General features: G+C 52.7%; 1 protein-coding gene across 2 annotated transcripts in view; it reads right to left on the bottom strand.

Annotated features, from left to right (window-relative positions):
- The window catches only part of ARHGAP8 (Rho GTPase activating protein 8), a 108,798-nt gene that overhangs the window by 56,031 nt on the left and 26,599 nt on the right, over nt 1-26,168 (bottom strand). Inside the window, exons 2-5 of one of the 2 annotated variants that reach the window (XM_063622972.1) lie at nt 24,737-24,883; nt 8,382-8,469; nt 1,752-1,883; nt 1,069-1,161 (exon numbers count right to left, since the gene is read on the bottom strand). In XM_063622972.1, the coding sequence (XP_063479042.1) occupies nt 1,069-1,161; nt 1,752-1,883; nt 8,382-8,469; nt 24,737-24,815 (392 nt within the window). In that variant the 5' untranslated portion in view covers nt 24,816-24,883. The remainder of the gene's footprint in view (nt 1-1,068; nt 1,162-1,751; nt 1,884-8,381; nt 8,470-24,736; nt 24,884-26,168) is intronic. The other variant, XM_063622973.1, reaches the window with a different exon arrangement.

Raw genomic sequence — 26,168 nt, forward strand, 5'->3', positions numbered from 1 at the left:
ACCCGTTCACAAACCCCTAAGTGCTAGGATTGCTGTCTGCTCAGGGACAGTGAGGCTGCAGGGGAGCGGCTATTGATTCTCCCAGGACAATCCAGGAAGGCTTCCTGGAGGAGGACACTCGCTGGGGCTAGGCCATCTCCAGTTTATACAGGTGCCCAGTAAATGACTGCAAAATGCAGCAACAATTCTTTCCCTAAGACATGGGACAGGGAACCAAGAAGTCCCTCCAAAGCTCCTGTTGATAATGACAGCAGGACCCAAAAGGCAACTGGAGGGAGGACTTCTGGGACATTCAGGCACTGCCTCCCACGGTCCCACTGACTCAGGTATCTGTGAAGCAGATTTCTGTTACAGGTTTGAAAGGACTTTGAAGAAGGAAAACCCAGAGGAATCTGGGATATCCACATCAACGCCCATCACCACAGTCTATGAGCCAGATATATTGTAAAGTTGATTGCTAGCCCGGACGTCCCTCAGGAAAATTCTGCCGGCTCCAGGCCATGGCCAAGTGGTGAGTAGCGTTGGGTGGGAGAGGGAGGCGGGGGCCTGGGGTGGGATCCCGCCCTACCACACACAAGCTGAGTGACCACGGGTAAGTCACTTGCTCTCTGGGACTTGTGTCCTCATCTGTAAAATGAGGCTGCCCACCTCACCAACAAGAGGCATCAGAATGCCCCTTGCAGACTGTAAAGGGCTGTGCAAGCAAGAAGAGGCTTTAGTGAAGAAACGGTCATGCAGTTGTTCCTTTGCCAGTAATTCACTGGACCAGGGGTGGGAGAATGGGCAGGCAGGACGAACCTAACCTGCTTCCTGCTTCGGTACAGCCTGCAAGCTAAAAATGGCTTTTTGTGTTTTTAAGTGGTTGGGAAAAAAAAACAAACAAAAAAACAGAAGAATATTTCATGACACGTGAAAATGACATGAAATTCACATTTCGGCGTCCATAATGTTTTATCAGAACACGGTCCGGCAGAGTTGTTGCAATAGAGTGACTGGCCTGCAAAGCTAAAATACTGACTGCCTGGCCCTTTAAGAACAAGAGTGTTGGCTCGGCATGGTGGCTCATGCCTGTAATCCCAGTACTTTGGGAGGCTGAGGTGGGAAGATTGCTTGAGCCTGGAGTTCAAGACCAGCCTGGGCCACACAGTGAGATCTCTGTCTCTATAAAAAAAAATACAAAAATTAGCTGGGCATGGTGGTGAACACCTATAGTCCCAGCTACTCAGGAGGCTGAGGCAAGAGGATTGCTTGAGCCCAGGAGGTTGAGGCTGCAGTGAACCATGATTACACCACTGCACTCCAGCCTGGGCAACAGGGTGAGACTGTCTCTTTTTTTTTTTTTTTTTTTTGTATTTTTACTAGAGATGGGGTTTTGCCATGTTGGCCAGCCTAGTCTCGAACTCCTGACCTCAGGTGATCCACCCACCTTGGCCTCCCAAAGTACTGGGATTACAGGTGTGAGCCATGGTGCCCAGGCGAGACCGTCAAAAAAAAAAAAAAAAAAAAAAAAAAAAAAAAAAAAAAAAAGAAAGGAAGAAAGAAAAAGAACAAGAGTGCCACCCCTGCCTGGGATTCCAGAGCTTGGCCCAGAGGGGAGATGAACCCCCACTGCCCCACATTTGCTAACCCTCCACCCTCCGCCCTGCCAGGCCCCTCCCCCACTGCATACTCTGTGACCCCTTATGGCCACAATGCCTCCTCTTGCCACAAGCAGCCCACACCCACGTCCCTGAGGGCTTGTGGGCACGCACTTCCTGTCGAACTCCTTGTATGCACTCTGGAGCCAGCCCAGGGATGGCTTGTTCCGGCTGTTCAGCCCATAGTGGAAATAGACGATGGTATAATCGTTTTCGACATACTGGTCCAGCGTGTACTTCAAATACCTGGGCACAACACAGAAGATTCAGTTATGAAAATCACCTGCTCATTATTGAAACTAAATGTGCTTTCCCTATAATGGAAGCTGTGGTCACCCAGTGGGTACCAGCACCAGGCCACACGGAGACTCCACGCACCGTGGGCCCCAGTTCTCATTTCCCAGATGACATCTGAGGCCCAGAGGCATTAAGTGACTTACCTAAAGTCACACAGCTAGTAAGTGGATGTGGTAGGCCAGATTGTTGGCCGTGGAAAGACATCCATATCAAATCCGTGGAACCTGAGAATGTGACTTCATCTGGGAAAAAGGTCTTTGCAGATGCAATTAAATTTAGGACCTTGAGAGGAGGGGCTCATCCTGGACTACCCAGGCGGACCTTCAGTGCAATCACATGCATCCTTCTAAGGCAGACATGAAGATGAGAAGTCAGAGGGGGGAAGGTCACGTAAAGACAGAGGTAAAGCAGAGCGGAGCGTGATGTGGCCACCAGCCCTGGAAGGCCCAGGACTGCCGACAGCCTTTATGGGCTAGACAGGCAAGGAAGGGATTCTCCCTCCGCAGGGAGCAGGGCCCTGGCCACACCTCGATTTTGAACTTCTGGCCTCCAGAACTGAGAGAGAATACATTTCTGGTTTTACGCCACCACATTTGTGGTCATGGTTACGGCAGCCCCAGGAAACTCACAAGGAGGATGAGCTGGGATTCGAACCCAGGAATGCTTGACTGCTCAGCCCTTGCTGTTAAACCCAACACCACAGGCCCTTCTACCTCAGATGCCCTGCTGCCTGCTGCATTTCTAAGGCAAGCAATTCCTTCCCTCCGGGTAAGCTCCTAACATTTTGCTTTTCATTACAAAGCCAGAGTCCTGACACTGTCGCCTGCCACCCCCTATGGTGTAGGCTGTACCCGTTTCCCATGGACCACGTTCCATCCCGCCCTGCTGCACCTAGGAAGCATTGTCTTCATGTCACCTGCGGGAAAGGGCTTGCCCTGCCATCTGCAGGAGGAAGGGCTCCAGAAGGATCCCCTAACCCTCCATCAGCACTCTGCAGGGCCTGACACTGAGCTGGTCAGGCCATGATCCCTCAGCTCAGGTTGTCCAGGTTCTCACCTGGAACACACCTTGTAATTAATCCCTCAGGTGGCCCCACTCTCTGTGGCTGTGGATGGCATGCTCTGCAGACAGATGCTCCCAGAACTGCCTCAGGAGAACGCCGCAGCAGCCTGTGCCCACCTGCAGAGGCTTGGCTGGTCTCACTGTCCAGAAGCCTGGAGACCAAGGATGCCAGCTTCTCCTGTGTGCATTTGATTTCTTTTTTCTTTTTTTTGAGACGATGTCTCGTTCTGTCACCCAGGCTGGAGTGCAGTGGCGCGATCTCGGTTCACTGCAAGCTCCGCCTCCTGGGTTCATGCCATTCTCCTGCCTCAGCCTCCCGAGTAGCTGGAACTATAGGCGCCTGCCACCACGCCTGGCTAATTTTTTTTATTATTATTTTTAGTAGAGGCGGGGTTTCACCGTGTTAGCCAGGATGGTCTCGATCTTCTGACCTTGTGATCCACCTGTCTCGGCGTCCCAAAGTGCTGGGATTACAGGCGTGAGCCACCACGCCCTGCCTGTGCCTTTGATTTCTAAGCGACGTCAGAGTGCCCTCTGTCAAAAGCCCAAACCACCTGAACTGCAGGCCTTCTACACATTTAATTCTCTCAATGACCCTAGGAGGCCAGTATTATTATCTCCATTTTATAGACAAGTCAACTGAGGCTCACAGAGGTGAATCAGTAAGGGGCAGAGCTGGGCTTTGAACCAAGCAGCCTGGCTCCGGCGTCCACACACTCAGCGTCTCTGAGAGCCTTGGGCTGCCATCCACGCCTGCTCCCATCCCGCTGTCTGCTTTGATGTAGAGAAATCACGCACATCTGACCTCACACCATGCATGATTTCAGCTCACCCATTGAGGAAGTAACTTCAACACTCATTTTCCAGCACGCTGTCTCGAACGCCATGTGGGCTAAGCCACTGGGGCATACTTCACCAAGGTCATCCTTTATTGAGTCACTTTCTCAGAAGAACCCGGGTCGAGACTTCCACCTGAACACAGAGGGGTGGAAGAGTCCACGAACCACTGAGAACTCTTCACTCCTCCTCACTTCTCAGGACAGTCACTTTTGCATTTTGCAAATGACTCTTTTTCAAGAGAGGGAAACTGAGGCCAATGTCTCTGCACAGCTCCTCTTCCCACTCTGGACGCCTCCTCGTAAAAGCAGGCACCCCTTTCTCTGGCCCCAGCGCTGGGCTCTCCCCAGTGCCTTCTGTTCGGTGTGCTGAAATCTGCCGGGTGTCAACGCATCTGCCCGCGTGCTCCGCACAGGAAGTCATTAACTAAATTACTAGCTGGGTTTCAAAGACATAGACTTGTTTCTTCACCCACTTCAAAAATAGGGGCATGCATCTGGCCACAGGAAAGCCATCCGGTTGGAATGGATAGGGAGGATAATGTACGGGGTGTTAATTTTTTCATAAAGGCTGCAGAGAAGTAAGCCTGATGGCTCTCCTTATCAAGGCCGAGAAGCCCACAGAGCACCTTTGCATGAGTTAGAAAAAGATGCCTTTTCCTCTGGGCAGATGCTTGTCCCATGCTGAGTGAGAGCACCAGGTGACGGTAGCTTCTCATCTGGTTAGCCTTGTGCTGTGAACAACCTATACAACTGTTCACGGAAGCCATGCTTACTACTTCCACCTAATAGTAAAGGAATCTTGGATAAGCACATAAAAGAGCACAAGGTACCAATTTGTTGTCAGGGGTGCTTTTTGTCCAATTTAGTTGAAATTCACATAACATAAATTAACCACTTTAAAGTGAACAATTCAGTGGCATTTAGTACATTCACAAAGTTATCCAATTACCTAAGGTTCTGAAATATTATCACCCCAAAAGGAAACCGAGACCTGTTGGTCATTCTCCCCATCACTTCCCCAGTCCCTGGCAACCACCAATTCGCTTTCTGTCTTTGCAGGCACTTTTGTCTTTATAAGAACAGCAAATCCTGAGCTCATTCCTGGCCCAGCAGCAGCCCCCTCAGGGAGAGCTGACCCACAGGTCACAGGTCTTTCCGTGCCTAAATGACCTGACAAGGGAATGCGTCCTCTCAAGAGGACCCCAGGAGACGAGCTCTTCCTGGATCTGGCATCTGTCTCTCCCTGCGTGCCTGGTAAACACCAAGAGTGGGCTGCAGGCTGGCATCAGCTTCTCACTGGGGTGAGCACCTCCTGGGGAAAGCCAGCCTCATTGTCTGGGGTAACCTGCACCAGGATCCCCGCTTGCCCCACGAATCCTGCAGGTCTCGCCGTGCAGCAGCAGCACTGGTGGAAGTCGTTCCTGGCACCTGCTCCCTGCGAGGTCTCTGCCTTCGCCACTGCAGTTTCAGCTGTGGTCGGAAGATTCTTTAATAGACCAGATAGGATGCATATACTGGGGACTCGCACGAAGCAACCAGCCCAAAGTCTTCTGGGTGCTTCTACGATCCAATCCTGCCTTTGTTCACCTTGAGTTGGGGGTTCCAGGTCGCAGCCTACTCCCCAAGTCCCTTGGCTTTAGCAGTTAGATGCTGGCATCTGGAAGTGGCGGCAGGCACAGCCTCCCCGCCAGGGTCATGTCCTGAGCTGTCCCCAGCAGTGAGGGAGTCCGTAGCAGGCCAGGTGCCATGTTCCCTGTCCTCACCAGGGCACAATAAATGTTTCCAGGGACACCCAGAGATCGGCAGGGCTTGGCCTCGGGAATGAAGCTCAACCAGTTCACTGTGGGGGAGCAAATTCCAAGGCCCTCAGAACCGAATTTCCCTTCCCTAAGACTGAGCTTCTCCCCTGGGCCTGGGGGCCTGTCACTCACACAGACACAGATTCCGGCAGAGGCGCCACTCCCGCTATTTGGCCAACTCTCCCCCAGCAGCAGCTCTCCTGGGCCTGGGGGTTTCACCAGGAAGGAGGCTCGGTGGCTGCCTCATGAAAGCAGTGTGGCCAGCACAGCAGACTCCAGCAGCAAGGGACAGATGAAAGAGGGTGACAGGGCGCTCAAGGCCACACACAGGTGAGGAGCAGGTGGTTCCCTCCGAGCAATGGGAAACAGCCAATGCAGAGGGTGCAGGGTACAAGGCCCAGGTGGCTTTGAGGAGGGTGATGGAGGGAGGGAAAGAAGCAGGCAGACCTAAGAGGGCCTGAGGCCCAGGCCAGCGCTCAAAGCTGTGGACTCAAAGCTGCTTTGGGCTGGAGAAGGCTCAGTCCTGCATGTGGGTCTGGTGGCCTGGGGGTCATGTGACAGCCATCTGAGGACCCATGAGTCAATCTACTTTAGGTTAGCCTTTCACTCTGAACACCCAGTCTGTGCTGAGCATGCGACTTAGTGATGGAGAAGAGTGTGCACGAGAGGGGTGTGTATAAGATCAGGTATGTATGCACGGGAGGGGGTGTGTGCATGGGAGGGGATGGGTGCATGGGAGGAGGTGTGTGCCCGGGAGGGGGTGTGTGCCTGGGAGGGGGTGTGTGCACGAGAGGGGGTGTGTTCCTGGGAGGGGGTGTGTGCATGGGAGGGCGTGTATGCAGCGAGGGGGTGTGTGCACCGGAGGGCGTGTGTGCAAGGGAGGGGGTGTGTGCACGGGAAGGGGTGTGTGTACAGGAGGAGGTGTGTGCATGGGAGGAAGTGTGTGCACGAGAGGCGGTGTATGCACGGGAGGGGGGTGTGCACGGGAGGGGGTGTGCACGGGAGGAGGGGTGTGCACAGGAGGGGGTGTGCACGGGAGGGGGTGTGCACGGGAGGTGTGTGCATGGGAGGGGGTGTGTGCATGGGAGGGGGTGTGTGCAGGGGAAGAGGTGTGTGCATGGGAGGGGGTGTGTGCATGGGAAGAGGTGTGTGCACGGGAGGGGGTGTGTGCATGGGAAGAGGTGTGTGCACGGGAGGGGGTGTGCACAGGAGGGGGTGTGTGCACGGGAGGGGGTGTGTGCACGACAGAGGGGTATGTGCATGGGAGGGGATGTGTGCATCAGAGGGGGTGTGTGCATGGGAGGGGGTGTGTGCATGGGACGTGGTACCTGCGTGGTGGTGGGGGGTGGAGAGAGGACAGCCACAGTAGGAGACTGGCACAGGATGGGGGTGAGCACAAAAGGGGACATATGCAAGGGAGGATGTGTTTGGGGGTGCTGCATGCAAAGGCTGGGGGAACAGAAGGTGTAGACCCTGGAGGGATAATGTACAGGGAGAGGCCACATGCGGCCTTGGTGGCTATGAGCGCCCCTGGGCCCGTCCCTTCAAAGGGTTCTGCTCAATGTAGTAAAAGGTTCCTTGGCCAAGTTAGTTTGGGAAACTGCCTGAGACCTCCCCTTCTGAACGCTCCTGATGCCTGTTGGTATGGGAAACCAACAACCACCTTGATTTTCTACGGCCCCCCACCCTGTACCAGCTGTGGAGCCCACACACACCTGGGTGGCACTGGGTGTATACAAGGTACATGGGGCCCAGGCACCCCCTCACTCGGCCCCTTCCATGTCCCGTCACCTTCTGTCTCGGAGTCATTTCCTGGCCTTAGTTCTCCCACCCCAAACCACAGAGGTGATTTCCTCAGTTCACAGGTGGGCCCTGATACAGTGACTATCTATCCAAGGCCTCACATACAGTAGGTGCTCAATAGATGCCTGCTGAGCCAGTGACAACAGCAGCAGCAGCAGGCCCTTGTCTTCTGTCCTGGGTTTGAATGGCACCCCTCAAAATTCCACCCAGAACCTCAGAGTGTGACCTTATTCGGAAATAGGGTCTTTGCTGGTGCAATTAGTTCAGATGAGGTGCCATGGAATTAGAGTGGCTCTAGTGGCTGGTGTCCTTATGAGATGTGAAGACTGAGGCAGAGATAGGAATGAGGCCGCCACAAGTCATCTGGGGCCCCCTGGAGCTGGAAGAGGCCAGAAGCTCCCCCACAGCCTCCGGGGGAGTGTAGCCCTGCCACCGCCTTGTCCTTGGGGGACTGGTGCCCTCCAGAACCATGGAGGATCCACTCAGAGCATTTTAAGCTGCCAAACATGTGGTCATTTGTTATGGCAGCTACAGGAAACTCACACAGCTCCGAAGGTGTTCCCGGAGAGAGGCCCAGGGAGGTTTCAAAGGGACAGCGCGTGGGGGAGGCCTCGCGCTCGGCAGCCATGTCATCTGCAAGGTTGGCCTACACCTAGGACCAGGGGACTGTCCCCAACTCCAAGGGGGAGGCACCCACAGCTCAGGTGGCTAAAAGGAAACCAAACCTGGCTCCCACTGTGCTAATGAATGGTGCACGGAAGCCCAGGGACCAGGGGTGTCCACAGACGGCCCTCAGGTAGGCTCATGAGCGCAAGAGCTCTGCACACCAAGGTCACAAAGGAGGTCCCAGAACATAGCAGGTGACTCAGAATGAGGTGGGGTGAAGGGATGGGGACAAGCAACATGGAGAGACACGGACAGAAAGAGAGGGGCAGAACACTTACTCTAGCAGCCGCTGGTGGTCCAGCTCGTGGGAGGGCGGCATCCGGCAGCAGCTGAACGTGACAACGCGTCTTCCAAAGCGGTCGTTCCCTGGAGGAGCAGACACAGGTGAGCCTCTGTGCCACCTTCTCCTAGAAAACCCTCAGGCACTTAGCAAAGAGCAGCCTCCTTGGCCAGTCCAGCCCAAGCTGGGAGGCACAGGCAGCAGCGGTCCTCGGAGGTGACACCTGCTGAGTGAGCATCCACCACCTGTGGCTTTACGCACGTGGCCCAAGTTCATCTTCATGACCAGCTGTACACTGGAAATAATCCCCCCACTTTACAGATAGAAAACCAAGGCCCAGCAGGGTTAAGTCATCAGTGCAAAGCCAGCTGGCAGGCGGCACCAGGGACTTAAATCGAGACGCATCTGACTTCAAAGGCAGGGTGTAGCCACTCTACCTCCTCCTCCAACCCCAGGACTCTGGGCCATGGCGGAGGCCAGCGTGGCCTGGGGGACAGTGGCTCCTGGGCATGACCTCATGTCAGGGGTACAGGAGCCCTCTCAGGAATGCAGATGCTCAGTCCTGCCCTCCATCATGGCCCGAGTCACCCTGTGCTATGACAGTCTCGACACATCTGTGCCCTCCACACATGGACAGCTGTGGGGAGGGGTACCCCTTGAGAGCTGGGACTGGGTCTGCTTATCTCTGTCCTCAGAAGCCAGGCTCCGGGCCAGGCACTTAGTGAGATAAAAAGACAGATCAGGCCGGGTGCAGGGGCTCATGTCTGTAATCCCAGTACTTTGGGAGACTGAGGTGGGCAGATCACTTGAGGTCAGGAGTTCGAGACCAGCCTGGCCAGCATGGTGAAACCCCATCTCTACTAAAAATACAAAAAAATTAGCCAGGCGTGGTGGCACATGTCTGCAATCCCAGCTACCTGGGAGGCTGAGGCAGGAGAATGGCTTGAACCCGGAAGGCAGAGGTTGCAGTGAGCCGAGATTGCATCATTGCACTCCAGCCTGGACGACAGAGCAAGACTTTGTCTCAAAAAAAAACAAAAAAAAGGCCGGGCGCCGTGGCTCACGCTTGTAATCCCAGCACTTTGGGAGGCCGAGGCGGGCGGATCACGAGGTCAGGAGATCGAGACCACGATGAAACCCCGTCTCTACCAAAAATACAAAAAATTAGCCGGGCGTGGTGGCGGGCGCCTGTAGTCCCAGCTACTCGGAGAGGCTGAGGCAGGAGAATGGCGTGAACCCGGGAGGCGGAGCTTGCAGTGAGCCGAGATCGCGCCACTGCACTCCAGCCTGGGTGACAGAGCAAGACTCCGTCTCAAAAAAAAAAAAAAAAACAAAAACAAACAAACAAACAAACAAAAAAAAAACAGACTCCTGAAGGAGAGGGCCCTGCAGACCATCCTCTGTGCCTGCAGACACAGCTGCCCCTCCTCTCCCAGCCTCAACCCCACCTTGCCCCACCCCACAGTGGCCTGAAGAGGCTGGAGACCTCATGGTTCAGACCTTCCTCCTCTCTCTGCCCAGGGCCCTGAGAGTGAGGAACCCCTGCGTGCAGGACACCCTCGGGAAGGCCCTGACAGTGACTCAAGTGCAGTCTGATGTCACCACCTGCCCCCCACCCCCTGGATTCTCAGCACTTTCTCACTCCACGGCCATGGCTCAGGGACACGGAGAATAGGCAGGCCGCCCTGATTCCCAGCACCCACAGCTTCTTCATTACAGTTAAACACACAAGGACACAGGTAAGAACAGCCTGAGGCACAACACGTGCTGAGGGTGAAAACGGGGCACAAAGGGTTGCAGGCAGCAGTGGGGAGGGAGCCTAAACCCACACCGGGCTGTCGTCAGGAGTGGGGAACACGGAGATCCCTCCACTGCTGGTCCACGAGGCCCCTGCCTCTGCCCCCGAGGACCTGGCCCAGCAGCCTTCCTTCAATTCTTCAAGGGCATCCTCCTGCCCGAGCTTCCACCTGGAATGCTCCCCCGCCTCCTTCCTGACTCTACACCCCTTCCCACTAAACCCTACCCTGCAGGAAAGCTGTTGTCCCCCCATCCACGATGCCCTCGGGCCAGTCTGTGGACCCGCCCGCCGTTGCATACGGGAGCGGCTCCTCTGGCCGTGAGCAAAGAGACAGGGGCTCCAACCCCAGCGGTGCAGGCCCAGGAGGGGTAATGTACAGGGAGAGGCCACACGTAGCCTTGGTGGCTTTGAGGGCCCCTGGGCTTGTCCCTTCAAAGGGCTCTGCTCAATGCAGTAAAAGTTTCCTTGGCCAAGGTTCCAGGCCCGGCACAGGTGCTGGGGGCTGTGCAAAGGGTCCCAGGCCCTGGCTTCTGTGAGGGTGCTCATCTCCCAGGAGACCTTGGGGCGCCCAGGGTGGGCACTGGGGATGGGAAGCCTGGAGCAGGCTGCAGCCCCTCCTCCCAGCACTTTCTGCTCCCTCTTCCTTTCCTCACACAGGAGTGGGAAGACGCACACCTGCGCCTTCCAGGACGAGAGCAGTCGAATTTTTAAAAGTCCAGCTCCTCAGTGGCACTCATGACATTTCAGGTGTCCAGCAGTCACGCGCAGTGGGGGCTGCCCTGGACAAGGCAGGGATGGAGCATGTCCAGCACGCAGAACATTCCACTGGGCAGCGCTGACCTCAAGGGTACAGATTAGGGTGTGGAGCTCAGGGAAGGGGCTGTGGCGCCACACAGTCCGCCTCTAACTCTATGTAGTGGGGAAAGAGGGCCCCAGCCCCGCCCAAAAGAAAACACAAATCCCCCTGGACCCTCAGAATGTAACACTGGAGGCTGGGCGCAGTGGCTCAAGCCTGTAATCCCAGCACTTTGGGAGGCTGAGGCGGGTGGATTACGAGGTCAGGAGATCGAGACCATCCTGGCTAACACGGTGAAACCCCGTCTCTACTAAAAAAAATACAAAAAAATTAGCTGGGCGTGGTGGCAGGCGCCTGTAGTCCCAGCCACTCGGGAGGCTGAGGCAGCAGAATGGCGTGAACCTGCGAGGCGGAGCTTTCAGTGAGCCCAGATCGTGCCACTGCATTCCAGCCTGGGCGACAGAGCAAGACTCCGTCTTAAAAAAAAAAAAAAAAAAAAAAAAAAATGTGACACTGGAAAACAGGGTCACTGCAGATCTAATTAGCTAAGGATCAAGATAAGATGATCCTGGATTTAGAGTAGGCTTCAAATCTAATGACTGGCGGGGCACAGTGGCTCACGCCTGCAATCCCACCACTTTGGGGGCGAAGGTGGGAGGATCACTTGAGCCCAGGAGTTCGAGACCAGCCTGGGCAACATAGTGAGACCTTCCTTGTCTCTAAAAAAAAATATTTTGGCCAGGTGCAGTGGCTCACTCATGTAATTCCAGCACTTTGGGAGGCCGAGGCAGGCGGATCACCCTAGGTCAGGAGTTCGAGACCAGCCTGGCTAACATGGTGAAACCCCATCTCTACTAAAAATAAAAAATTAGCTGGGCGTGGTGGCACATGCCTATAGTCCCAGCTACTCAGGAAGCTGAGGCAGGAGAATCTCTTGAACCCGGGAGGTGGAGGTTGCAGTGAGCTGAGATTGCCCAATGCACTCTAGCCTGGGCGACAAGGTGAGACTTTGTCTCAAAAAAAAAAAAAAAAAAATCTTATTGGCCAGGTGCGGTGGCTCACGCCTGTAATCCCAGCACTTTGGGAGGCCAAGGAGGGTAGATCACAAGGTCAGGAGTTTGAGACCAGCCTGGCCAATATGGTGAAACACCGTCTGTACTAAAAATACAAAAAACAGCCAGGCATGGTGAGGGGATGCCTGTATTCCCAGCTACTCAGAAGGCTGAGGCAGGAGAATCGCTTGAACCCGGGAGACAGAGGTGCAGTGAGCCGAGATCGTGACACTGTATTCTAGCCTGGGCAACAGAGCGAGACTCTGTCTCCAAAAAAAAAAGAACCACAAAATTTTTAAAATTTGTGGTGGCATGTGCCTCCAGTCCCAGCTACTCAGGAGGCTGAGGTGGGAGGATCACTTGAGCCTGGGAGGTCAAGGCTGCAGTGAGCTGTGATCGTGCCACTGCACTTGAGCCTGGGTGACATGGCAAGCCCCTGTCTCAAGAAGGAAAAAAAAAGTCATTACAACTGTTCTCAGAGTGTGTCCTTGGAACGAGAAGGGATGGCAGTGAGCTTTCTCACCCCTCAGCTATGAAAGGTCATGAATCAAGATTCCACACTTGGCTGGGTGCAGTGGCTCACGCCTGTAATCCCAGCACTTTGGGAGGCTGAGGTGGAGGGCTCACTTGAGCTCGGGAATTCGAGGCTGCAGTGAGCGAGGATCACACCACTACACTGCAGCCTGGGCAAGACAGTGAGACCCTGTCTCTTGAAAAAAAACAAAAAATTACACACTTGCGTGCACACACGTACCCACACGCACACTGGCATGAGCGCACACACACACACACACACGCGCACAGTGTGTGAACTCTTTGATGTCCCCGCCCTGGTTGCCTGGCCAGGGGGCTGTTTTTTATTTAGGCCACGCATCCGATTCTTCCCAGGAGCCTGGAAGCTACTCTGAGGTTTGGAGTCCTAGAGCAATTTCACAGCTTCCAAATACAGCAACCTCTTCATTTCACAGTTCCTTACGAATTCTGGTCACGCTTTCCATTTGTTTAGCAAGCTTCTGTTTTAAAGGGTTGCACTGCAAGCCACACTTTTATTTGCTTCCCTTGCCAAGTGGGAGTTTTCAGGCACAAAATCTTCAATGGCTATGCCTGAAAGTAGAGTGTTTTCCAGACAAAGTGTCTACCACCGCGGAGGCCAGGGTTCCATGGCTGACCCACAGCCTGTGCCCTCCTCCTGCGGGATAAAAGGGAAAAGAACAACTTTGCTCCTAAAGTGATGAATCATTTATACGGCTACCGAAGAAACAAGGAGTCAAATCAATGCCTTTAGGGTTGAAAGAGAAAGATAACATCAGGATTACAAAAAAAAAAAAATAAAAGCCAAGTAGCATTATCATCTCTGGAATCAGACCAAGTGCAAAAGTCTTGAGGGAAGTGCTAGATAATTGGACCAATGGAAGATCAGCTCAACCAGCATTTGCTGGGGGCCCACTGTGTACTCAGCTCTGGGGAGAGAAGATGAGACACAGCCCCTGCCAGGCCCCAGGGTCCAGGGGAAAGGGATTCGGGGGAAGTGGGAGGTCTACGCCCAGCCCCACCAGCACCTCTCTGAGAACCGTGGGAGCCCTGACAGCCACACCCATCATCTATGTCTGCAACGGCTTTTATCTGGGCTTAGACCACCATTCACAGGTTGAGGGCACCCCCATGATAATGCCACCCACGCATCTGACAAGCTGGCTCCAAATCTAGGGGTTCCTACAATCCCTTCACGTTTGATAATTTGCTAGAATGACTTGGAGAGCTCAGGAAGGCACTAGACTTACAATTACAGTTTTATTACAAACAATGCAATTCAGGACCAGCCACAGGAAGAGACGCACAGGGTAAGGTCTGGGAGCGTCCTGGACACAGAACATCTGTGACCTCTCCCGTGGAGTTAAGAGGCCTCCCCTTCGGGCCCATTGTCATAGCATCACCAGCTGGCGGAGCAAGGGGCCAACGGAACCTCTGGAAATCCAGGGCCCCCACTGAAGCTTCATTTCTTCAGTGGGATTGATGGAATCACGGGCCACAGAGTGAACTCAGCCTTCAGCCCCTCCCTTCCTGGAGGTCTTAGAGCCGCCCCCCCGCCCCGCATGAATAACAAAGATACTCCTTTCACTTGGTAAATTCCAAAGACTTAGAGTTACCTCAAGGGAACTGGGGACGAGGGCCAGCCCCATTCCAAATGATACAGCATCGGCCCACCCCGTGCCCCAGCCCACCATCGGCTGCCCCTGAGGAGCACACTGTGGGGGCCTCCACCCACCGGGCACAGAGATGTGGCAGAGGCCGGTCTCCAGCAAGAGCAGAGGCAGCAGAAGCCAGGACAGCAGGCAGTGGCTTTGCTGCCCAGCTCCAGGCCATTCCCAGGAGCAAAGCAGTGTCTGCTCTGGGACCCCTGGTCACTGAGGAACCTCAGGGGGTGTTCAGAGGTCACACATGTGCTTCCCTGGGCTACTGGGACCCAAATGGGAGGGAGGGTCAAGGTCGCCAGGGCAAGGACTGAGGTTTGACTTTTTCTATTGACCCTGGGAAGCCAGGTGAGGAGGGGTAGGGACAGCTTACAGCAAGGCCAGCAGAGGCTGCGGACATGGAAAGGAGTGTGGATCCCAGGGACAGTGGCAAGGCCACTTACAGGGGAGAGGACACAGGAGGAGGAGCTGCCTGTGCCTGTGTGGGTAAGTGGGGCTGCAGTGCCACCTGGAGTGGGGGAGGGGCTGGGAGGCTTGGGGGAGGAGCAGCCCCCCAGACTGGCTGGGTCCCGGGAGGTGTCCTGGGAGGCCTGGTGTCCAAGAAAGAGAACCCTGTGGGCCACAATGGGCCACCGCAGGTCTTTGGCAGCTTTTCTCCAGGTCCTAGCACCCTCCTTCTCACACCTACAGGCCCACCCCAAACCAGGGGGCTCCCCTCCGCCTCCCACCCTCGTCTGGTTTGCAGGTGGTGTGGAGGGGAGGGCTCGTGGCCTGCCACTGCACCAGTGCCTGTTGCTGGTGAGGGGGCTTTGTGCTGTCTGGGGTAGTGTGGAGAGGGGACCTGTGGCTCTGGTCAGCTGGCCCAGAGGGTAGACGGGGGTATGGGGATGAAGCCAAGATAGGCAGGTAACAATGAATTCCCACCTGAGAAGCTTGGACTCAGTTCAGCCAGCCACAGGGCCCAAGGTACCCAACCACGCCATGGACCCCCTCCACCCTGCCATTTGCAATGAGGGTAAGAGGGTCCCAGGGCAGAGTACGGCACATGCAAAGAGACCCCAGCCCAGAGCCCACAATGGGTCACGTCCCTGTTCCTCACAAGCATCCTGCTTGCATACAGTGCTGACTCATTCATTCAATAAACACTTATTAAACACCTACTGTTTGCAGAGCCCACAGTCTTGCATGATACTGAGCTCTGAAAGTGAGCTGTTACTGAAGGCTTTTTACTCCTTCCCAAACCAGAAGGGCAACTAATTTGGTATTTTGTTTTCATACCAACAGATTTCTTTTTTTTTTTTTTGGAAAGGAGTCTGGCTCTTTCACCCAGGCTGGAGTGCAGTGGTGCGATCTCGGCTCACTGCAGGCTCCGCCCCCCGGGGTTCACGCCATTCTCCTGCCTCAGCCTCCCGCGTAGCTAGGACTACAGGCGCCCGCCACCTTGCCCGGCTAATTTTTTTGTATTTTTAGTAGAGACGGGGTTTCACAGTGTTAGCCAGGATGGTCTCGATCTCCTGACCTCGTGATCCACCCGCCTCGGCCTCCCAAAGTGCTGGGATTACAGGCGTGAGCCACCGTGCCCGGCCTTTTTTTTTCTTTTTTTTTTTTTTTGAGACAGACTTTGGCTGTGTCACCCAGGCTGGAGTGCAGTGGCATGATTATAACTTACTGCAGCCTTGACCTCCTGGGCTCAAACGATCCTCTCTTCTCAGCCTCCCAAGTAGCTGGGATTAAAGGCACGAGCTACAGCACCTGGTTCATATCAACAGATTTCTAAATGTCCTTCCAAATGAACACACAGCATTATTCAGATCTGATAAACTTATGAAGCTTAGAGCAAGTGCCATGACAGAGAAGTTGGGTTCCTTATATTATTATTTCTACATTTGAAGCATTTGAAAATTTCCATAATAAAGTGTATTATTATTATTATTATTATTATTATTATTATTATTATTATTATTTTCCAAGACAGAGTCTTGCTCTGTCACCCAGGCGGAGTGCAGTGGCCCAATCTCGGCTCACAGCAACCTCCATCTCCTGGGTTCAAGCAATTCTCCTACCTCAGCCTCCATGGTAGCTGGGACTACAGGTGCGCACCACCATCCCTGGATAATTTTTTGTATTTTTAGTAGAGACGAGGTTTCACCACGTTGGCCAGACTGGTCTCGAACTCCTGACCTCATGATCTGCCCGCCTCAGCCTCCCAAAGTGCTGAGATTACAGGCGTAAACCACCGTGCCTGGCCAATAAAAAGTTTAAAAAGAGAGTGAGAGATAAAAACCAAAGGGCTCGGCCGGGCACAGTGGCTCACGCCTGTAATCCCAGCACTTTTGGGAGGCCGAGGTGGGCGGATCACGAGGTCAGGAGATCGAGACCATCCTGGCTAACATGGTGAAACTCAGTCTCTACTAAAAATACAAAAAAAATTAGCTGGGCGTGGTGGCGGGCGCCTGTAGTCCCAGCTACTCGGGAGGCTAGGGCAGCAGAATGGCGTGACCCCGGGAGGAGAATGGCGTGACCCCGGGAGGCGGAGCTTCCAGCCTGGGCGAGTCCATCTCAAAAAAAAAAAAAAAAAAAAAAAGCCAAGGGCTGTACCCAGCCTGCCAGGGTAGAATCTCTTCCTCTGCCCAATCCCTGGCTAAGCTGGGCTGGCGCCTCTTTGGTCATCTGCAATACGGAAATAATAATGAAACTAACTTGGTGGGTTACAGGAAGGATTAAATCAATAACCTGCATGAAGTCTCAGCACAGCCCCAGAACACAGTAAGTGCATTGTGAGCTGTTACCATGAACCAGGTAGGATGCTGGGTGCTTCCAGGACTGCTGTGTCCCATCTTCTCATTTACAGGTGAGAAAACTGAGGCCCAGAGGCCAAGTGAGCATCAGGGTGGGTTGACACGAGCAGCTGGCCGAGGCTGACTCCCAGCCAAGCCTCCGCAACTTCCTCTGTCCTGTGCATGCCCCACACTGAGACCGGCCTCCCTCACTCCCTTGGTCTCCCCAGCAGCTGAGAGGAATCCCCGGAACCTTCAACCTTCCCACTTATTAAGCCATCAATGCCGCATCTGTGTTGATGCCATCAGTCAATATGAGTAAATACCCTTCGCTGTTCTCTGGGAACACAGGACAGCACATCAAAACCAGACTTCAATATGATATAATATGGAAGGAAATGAAAACTATCAATAAAATGCAAATTTTTCAAGGCATCAGATGAATTCATGACCCCTGTTTCTCCCCTCGCTGTTTACAACACCACATCACTCACTGTCTCTGCAATAGGAGAAGCCCGGTTTATGAATAAAGAAACTATTCCCAGAGCCATTACCCATAGGGTGTGCGGGGCGATTCATCATTCTCTCCCAGTGAAGGGCGATTAAAACACATCATAAAGGCAGTAGCAATCTATCCGGAGGGAGTCACAAGTTTGCTATGGTTTTTGTTTGAAGTTGCTAACCATTGTTGCAAAAGTGGAAGGAGAGCTGAAGACCCCTTTAGGCCCAGCCGGCAACAGAATGGGTTGTGTGCCGAAAGATCCTAACCGAGGGCAGTGGATGTGTGTCGTCCTGCAGGGCCAGGTCTGGCGTGGACTTCTCTTTCTCTCCCCTGCCACTCCACCCTCCACGTTTCTGAGCGTCTATCTCCACCTTTTCTGGTCCTCAGACCTGGAACCTTCCATCCCCTACCCTGCTTCACACCATCTGATAGATCTCCACTCTGAGCTCCCAGCCTAAGCCCCAGACCAGAGCTTCAGACCCTGAAACACATGCTCAGCCCCACAACGACCACTTCTTAAAATACTGAAGTCAACTTTATTTACAAAACACTATTCTGGCCAGGTGCGGTGGCTCATGCCTATAATCTCAGGACTTTGGGAGGCCGAGGTGGGAGGATCCCGAGGTCAGGAGTTCGAGACTAACTTGGCCAACATGATGAAACCTCATCTTTACTAAAAATACAAAAATTAGCTGGGCATGGTGGCAGGCAACTATAATCCCAGCTACTCAGGAGGCTGAGGCAGGAGAATCACTTGAACCTGGGAGGCGGAAGTTGCAGTGAGCCGAGATTGCGCCACTGCACTCCAGCCTGAGCAACAGAGTAAGACTTTGTCTTAAAAATAAAAACAACACTATTGTTAGTGTCAAAATTCTACAAAGCTTCCATCTGGCCAAGAATATAGTCACTTAAGTAGGGAGAGATCATTCAAAATTCCTTTTGACGGGAGTCTGGTTTCTGGCTGTGGTTCCAGATGTTGGTCATGGGGGAAGCAGCACCTGGGACAGAAAAATTCAGAAACGCGTTGGTGGAGAGTGACACTTGGTCACACCTGAAGGACGCAGGAGAGCCCTTGTCTGAAGAAGTCCTGGAGGGGTCGATGCCACGCCCTGGAGGAGCAGGAGGGAAGGGGGTTCCTGGTCCTGAACTGTCCTGCTGGGCCCACAGGAAACTCAGGTGCATCAACTGCACTTAGGGGACGAGGGAATGAAGCTGATGCCAAGGTGAGGCCCAGGAGGAGGAAGGGGAGAGGCCTCTGTTCTGCCAAGAACAGTCCTCGGTGAGGGGCCATCTGGGGGTGTTTTCTGCTGGTTGTCCCAATTGAAAAAGCGACTGGAAGCTGGGCACAGTGGCTCACACCTGTAATCCCAGCATTTTGGGAGGCCGAGGCAGGTGGATCACGAGGTCAGGAGTTCAAGACCAGCCTGACCAACATGATGAAACCCCATCTCTACTAAAAATACAAAAATTAGCCAGGCGTGGTGGTGGGTGCCTTGTAATCTCAGCTACCCGGGAGACTGAGGCAGAGAATTGCTTGAACCTGGGAGGTGGAGGTTGCAGTGAGCTGAGATCGCACTACTGCACTCCAGCCTGGGCAACAGAGCAAGACTCCATCTAAAAAAAAAAAGAAAGAAGAAAAAGCTGCTGGCAATTGGAAGTTTTGCTCTAATAATTTTCTCTCTCTGTATCCAATGCACCTGCATTGGAATGTTTAGATTTTTCTTGCTTTGGTGCTTTGGCTGTAAACTCTATTTCACCCGAGTGGAGAGTGGCTTCCACTTAGCTCTTCTCCAGGCACCTCCATCCTTGTTGTTCCTGATGACTGCTGGTTAAGGCTGGCATCTTTTCAGGATGGCTGAGGCCCTCATATGGTCTTTTGATATGGTTAAATTTCTCAAGAAGCAGGGGTATTTTTGTTTGTTTTTTGAGATGGAGTTTTGCTCGTTACCCAGGCCGGAGTGCAACGATGCAATCTTGGCTCACTGCAACCTCGGCCTCCTGGGTTCAAGCCATTCTCCCGCCTCAGCCTCCCGAGTAGCTGGGATTACAGGTGCCCACCACCACACCCAGCTAATTTGTGTATTTTTAGTACACACAGGGTTTCACCATGTTGGTGAGGCTGGTCTCGAACTCCTGATCTCAGGTGATCCACCCAACTCATCCTCCCAAAGTGCTGGGATTACAGGCATGAGCCACTGCACCCAGGGAAGCTGGGTTTTAAATAAGTGAAAACTCTGCTCCAACACAAGAGAACTATCTAAAAGCTGAAGACTGCGCCTGTGCCATCATCTCCCAAGGAAGTCTGCAGCATCGAGGCCCCGGCTCAAGTGTCGACTCTGACAACTTCATATACTCCCCCAAGGAGCGCACACCCCAGCACAGCGCACAGCCCCCTAATGACATGGAAGGACCACAGTAGACTACACTGTAATCCCACAACATCCCTCCCAGGCTGAACCCTGGCAGCTCTTCTTGTTCCAATTAGTTTTTTTTCTTTTTTTTTTTTGAGACAGAGTCTTGCTCTGTCGCCCAGGCTGGAGTGCAGTGGTGCAATCTCGGCTCACTGCAAGCTCCACCTCCCAGGTTCACGCCATTCTCCTGCCTCAGCCTCTCCGAGTAGCTGGGACTACAGGCACTCGCCACCACGCCCAGCTAATTTTTTGTATTTTTAGTAGAGACGGGGTTTCACCGTGGTCTCGATCTCCTGATCTCGTGATCCGCCCGCCTCGGCCTCCCAAAGTGCTGGGATTACAAGCATGAGCCACCATGCCCGGCCTAGTTTTCTTTTCGCTGGGAGAAGGATGAATAATCTGGAAGGTTCCCAGCCCCCAGGGTACCCACCAGGAGAGCAAGTGGAGGGAGGCACATTGAAGAAGAAGGCCAAGTTCTGGGTGCGGTGGCTCACGCCTGTAATCCTAGCACTTTGGGAGGCCGATGAGGGTGGATTACCTGAGCTCAGGAGTTTGAGACCAGCCTGGGCAACACGGTGAAACCCCGTCTCTACTAAAATACAAAAAATTAGCTGGGCATGGCGGCACGTGCCTGTAGTCCCAGCTACTCGGGAGGCTGAGGCAGGAGAATGGCTTGAACCCGGGACACAGAAGTTGCAGTGAGCCAAGATCACGCCACTGCATTCCAGCCTGGGAGAGAGAACGAGACTCTGTCTCCAAAAAAAAAGAAGGCCAAGTTACTTTCCCAGGGCTCCCCCTTTGTTGTTGTTGTTTTTTTGTTTTGTTTTGTTTTTTTTTTTTGAGACAGAGTTTTGCTCTTGTTGTCCAGGCTGGAGTGCAATGGTGTGATCTTGGCTCACTGCAACCCCCGTCTCCCGGGTTCAAGTGATTCTGCTGTTTCAGCCTCCCAAGTAGCTGGGATTACAGGTATGTGCCACCATGCCCAGCTAATTTTTGTATTTTTAGTACAGACGGGTTTCACCATGTTGGCCAGGCTGGTCTCGAACTTCTGACCTCAGGTGATCTGCCCGCCTTGGGCTTCCAAAGTACTGGGATTACAGGCATGAACCATGGCCTGTAGGTGGCCTGACCACCTCTTCTCTTAATTTAAACTCTTCCTTTACACCCCTGGAAACCTCATCCCATGTGACAACCCCCACCCCCAGTTTTTGGTTTCAGCTAGGCCACCAGCTGGACGTTTTTAAAAACATCTCTCAAATCCACGCCCTCCTCTGCATCCCACTGCCACGACATTAACTCAAACCTCTATTCTTGCTCTTACTGGCCTCCCTGACTCCAGTAGCTGCCGTCATCATTCTCCAACCCCAGAGACTTCTAAATTATACATCTGATTACATCCGTCCTCTGTTTAATGTGCCCCAGAGCCACCATGACCAAGTGCAAACTCCTCTGCTGACCCTCCCAGGCTTTGACAACGTGATTTCGGCTATATGTCCATCTTGCAACTAAAGTTTTTAAAAAACGTTTAGTGATAAGCTGTTTATAACAGATGCACTTTCTGTGCAGACTGAGACAGATTGAAAGGAAAAAGGATGGAAGAGGCACACCTTATCAACACCGGTGATGAGAAAGCTGGTAGAGCTGTCGTGGCTATATTAGTATCAGAAAAATCAGACTTTAAGACAAGCAGTATCACCAGACATAAAGAAGGTCACTTAATAATGGTAAAAAATACACCTATAATCCCAGCACTTTGGGAGGCCAAGACAGGCCGATTGCTTCAGCCCAGGAGTTCAAGACCAGCCTGGGCAACATGACAAAACCCTGTCTCTACAAAAAAAAACAAGAAAATTAGCCAGGCGTGGTGGCCTGTGCCTGTAGTCCCAGCTACTCAGGAAGCTGAGGTGGGAGGACTGCCTGAGCCCAGGGAGGTAAAGGCTGTAGTGAGCCGAGACAGTGCCACTGCACAGCCTGGGCAACAAAATGAGACCTTGTCTCAAAAAAAGCTCAATACATCAAGAAGTCATAACAATCCTAAGTATATATGCTCCTAGCAACAAAGCATCAGCCGGGCACAGTGGCTCACACCTGTAATCCCAGCTTTTTGGGAGGCCAAGGCGGGCGGATCACCTGAGATCAGGAGTTTGAGACGAGCCTGGCCAACATGGCAAAACCCTGTTTCCACTAAAGATACAAAAATTAGCCGGGCATGGTGGCGGGTGCCTGTAATCCCAGCTACTTGGGAGGCTGAGACAGGAGAATCACTTGAACCAGGGAGTTGGAGGTTGCAGTGAGCTGAGATCGCACCACTGTACTCCAGCCTGGGCAACAGAGCAAGACTTCATTCCAAAAAAAAAAACAAACAAACAAAACAAAAAGCATCAAAACACAGGAAGCAAAGATGGACAGAACTAAAGGAAGAAATTTACAAAGTCCAATTTTGGGAGCTGTGAACACTCTTCCATTAGTAACTGAGAGCAGACAGAATATGAATAAGGATGTAGAAGATGTGAACACAACTTAATCATTAATCAGCTTAACCTAACTGAAATACATAGAGCACTCTACCCAACAACGCATAACATACATTCTTTTCACGTGCACAAGAAACATTTATTTACTTAGATCATAGGCAAGTCTACTAGTTCACAAACTTTCAGGTCTCAGAACCCATCAGTATTCCTAAGGTTATTATTAAGGACTTTGAAGAGCTTTATTTTTTTAAGTGGATTGTATCCATAGATATTTACCATATTAGAAAACTAAAACAGGAAATTCAAAAATATTTATTCATTTTAAAATAATAATAACCGGCCAGCATGGTGGCTCACACCTGTAAACTCCAGCATTTTGGGAGGCAGAGGTAGGTGGGTCACTTGAGGTCAGGATTTCGAGACCAGCCTGGCCAACATGGCAAAATGCTGTCTCTACTAAATATACAAAAATTAGCCAGGCATGGTGGTATACGCCTGTAATCCCAGCTCCTCGGGAGGAGTTGCACTTGGGAGGGTGAGGCTGCAGTGAGCCAAGATGGCACCACTGCACTCCAGCCTGGGCAACAGAGACCCTGTCTCAAAAAATAAAAATAAAGTCCAGGGATGGTGGCTCATGCCTATAATCCCAGCACTTTGGGAGGCCAAGGCAGGTGGATCACCTGACGTCAGGAGTTCGAGACTAGCCTGACCAACATGGCAAAACCCCGTCTCTACTAAAACTACAAAAATTAGCTGGGTGTGGTGGCAGGCGCCTGTAATCCCAGCTACTTGGGAGGCTGAGACAGGAGAATCGCTTGAACCCGGGAGGTGGAGTTTACAGTAAGCCAAGACCATGCCATCGCACTCCAGTCTGGGTGACAAAATGAAACTCCATCTCAAAATAACAATAATAAAAAATAAATAAAATATAATAAAAATTTTAAACACTATATAAATAAAAAAATATGTTTCCTGCCTTCCTTTTGTTGGCACCTGGCCAGGGGATCTGCATTCCTCACACTCGGTCCAGTGTCCCTTCTACCTAAACCCTAGAAGTTTTCTTAAAAGGACATTTGGGGCTTCAAATGACTGAGTGCCTGTCAAGTCCTGCCCTCTTACTGTCCCTCCTGTACACAGTGTGCACTAAAGTGTTGGCTATCATGTTTCTGGGGCCTTCAACTGTTTGAGAACTGGCCTCTTTTTATCATTACCTTGACAAGGTTCCAGGCCCCTCAGAGATGACAGCTAACGATTATGGAGCTCAGTACAGGGGACACCAATGTGAGGGTTGGAGTCACTACCCATGGGAGAAATGCATGCTCAGGCCTAAATTAAAGCAACACAAGGCCAGGCACGGTGGCTCACTCCTGTAACCCCAGCATTCTGGGAGGCCGAGACGGGCGGATCACTTGAAGTCAGGAGTTCAAGACCAGCCTGACCAAAATGGCAAAACCCCGTCTCTACTAAAAACACAAAAATTAGCTGAGCGTAGGGGTGAGCGCCTGTAATCCCAGCTACCTGGGAGGCTGAGGAGCAGAATCTCTTGAACCTGGGAGGCAGAGGTTGCAGTGAGCTGGGATCACACCACTGCACTCCAGCCTGGGCGACAGAGCGAAACCCTGTCTCAAAAAGAACAAAACAAAACAAAACAAAGCAACACAAGATGTTTTCCTCAACCAACTGCTGGGCATGGAGTTGTTTGTTGTCTACGTTTTTGCAGATGTTTGTTGCTTTGGAGGAGACATAACAGTGCCCTTGATTAATAAAACAATTCATTAAATTTCAGCCTCTGCTCTTTAAAGACTAGCAGGACACTACCCGTTGGCTTCTCGGAGCACCTGGGCAATGCTTTGACAAGTGTGTAATTTATTTCTGAAAACAACTAGCAGGCCCTCCTTTTCCAATTAGTTTTACTTCTTTTTTTTTTTTTCTTTTTTCGAGACAGGGTCTCACTCTGTCACCCAGGCTGGAGTGCAGTGGTGTGATCTTGGCTCACTGTGCAACCTCTGCCTCCCAGGCTGAAGCAATCTTCCCACCTCAGCCCCACAAGTAGCTGAGAATACAGGCATGCAACACCATGCCCGCCTGATTTTTGTATTTTTTTTTTGTAGAGAGGGGGTCTCACCACATTGCCCAGGCTGGTCTGGAATTCCTGGGCTGAAGCAATCTGCCCACTTTGGCCTCCCAAAGTGCTAGGATTACAGGTATGAGCCACTGCACCTGGCTCTAACTAGTTTTCAATCTTGCCCAGCTGCAGTGAGGCAGCCCCTGACAAGCCCGCTTTGTCCCAAAGTTGCCGAGAGGAAGGCTGCCTCCCCATGGTCCTGCAGACTGCCCAGCTGGGGCCCTACCTGCCACCTGCAGAATGCCATGTCTGGCCACGTCGTAGAATGGGTGACTCGTGCTCAGCGCGGGGTCCTGGCCAGCCATGAGCACCACTGAGGGCCTCCTCCTCACTGCACCCAGCACAGCAGCCGCCGCCTTGTCTCTCTGCAGCTCTGCGGCAAAGAAGATTAAAGGAAGTCAGTGCATTCTCCAGTAAGGAGGGAAATGAGGGAGCCTCCTGATGCCTTTCATAAGACAGTCACCCACCTCTGCTGCACACCCACTATGCATCCTCTCTCAGCAGTGCACGACTATGCACCCTACCTCAGCTGTGCACCCACTATGCGCCCTACCTCAGCCGAGCACCCACTAAGCATTCTCTCTCAGCCGTGCACCCACTAAGTGCCCATCCAGTGTCCAGCACCACGGAGGGAGAAAAATAAGACCTAAGGGTCAGATGCTGTCCACACTGACAGCGTTGGCAACTAAGGCTCAGAGAGGGAGAGTGATTTGCTAATTGGCAGCAAGGTGTGGACTTAACTTTGGACCTCCAGCTCCAAATTCTGACCCAGGCCTCCATGAAAGACCCTGACACTGGCAGCCAGCAGGAAGCCAGCGCTGCCGAAAGCACCAGGGTGGGCTGGGGTTGAGGGCAGGCACTGGGGTCACTGCCATGAGGAAGAAAGAAAAGGCTGCCTTCCTAAGTTGAATCTTAGCAGGGGAGGTTCTCATGCAAAACCAATCAAGGTTCTTAGAGAAATGTTTTCAGCTGCAAATAAGAACAGGAATTTTGAATTTCAAGGTTACAGTAGATGTAGGACCCCAAGTGTAGGGGGTTGAAGAGTATTCCCCACCCCCAATATTCCTCCTGGATAGCTCAGAATGTGCCCTTATTTGGAAGTTGGGTCTTTGGAGATGTAATTAGTTAAGATGAGAGCAACTGGATCAAGGTGGGCCCTGAATCCAATGACTCAGGAGATACAAGGGGAGGGTGTGTGAGGACTAGTGTGATGCGGCCGCAAGCCAAGGGACACCAGGAACCACCAGAAGATGCAAAAAGGACCGTCCCCTGGAGCCTTTGGGAAAGTGCAGCTCTGTAGACACCTTGACTTTGGACTTGTGGCCTCCAGAACTGAGACAGTCTTAAGGCACTAGGTTGTGGCACTTTGCTGGCAGCCCAAGGAGATGGGTAGAATCAGGTCCCATGGAGTTAGGAGGCCCAAGGCATGATGGGGCTGGTGAGGGTGCCTGGGGAGGAAGCACTGGCTTTTCTAACAATTTCTGGAGGTGATTCTGATACAAAGCCAGGTTTGAGATTCACTCATCCAGACCAACACCCCATCGAGGAGGGAGCGTGAGGCAGGGCCTGAGGGCTGCCTCACATGGGCTAGAAGCTGCCTCCCGTGCCTCCGTGCCCACTCAGTCCTGGTCCACCCCAGTCCTTGGGGTGTTTACCTG

Source organism: Symphalangus syndactylus, chromosome 18, assembly GCF_028878055.3.
Source record: "Symphalangus syndactylus isolate Jambi chromosome 18, NHGRI_mSymSyn1-v2.1_pri, whole genome shotgun sequence".
NCBI lineage: Eukaryota > Metazoa > Chordata > Mammalia > Primates > Hylobatidae > Symphalangus > Symphalangus syndactylus.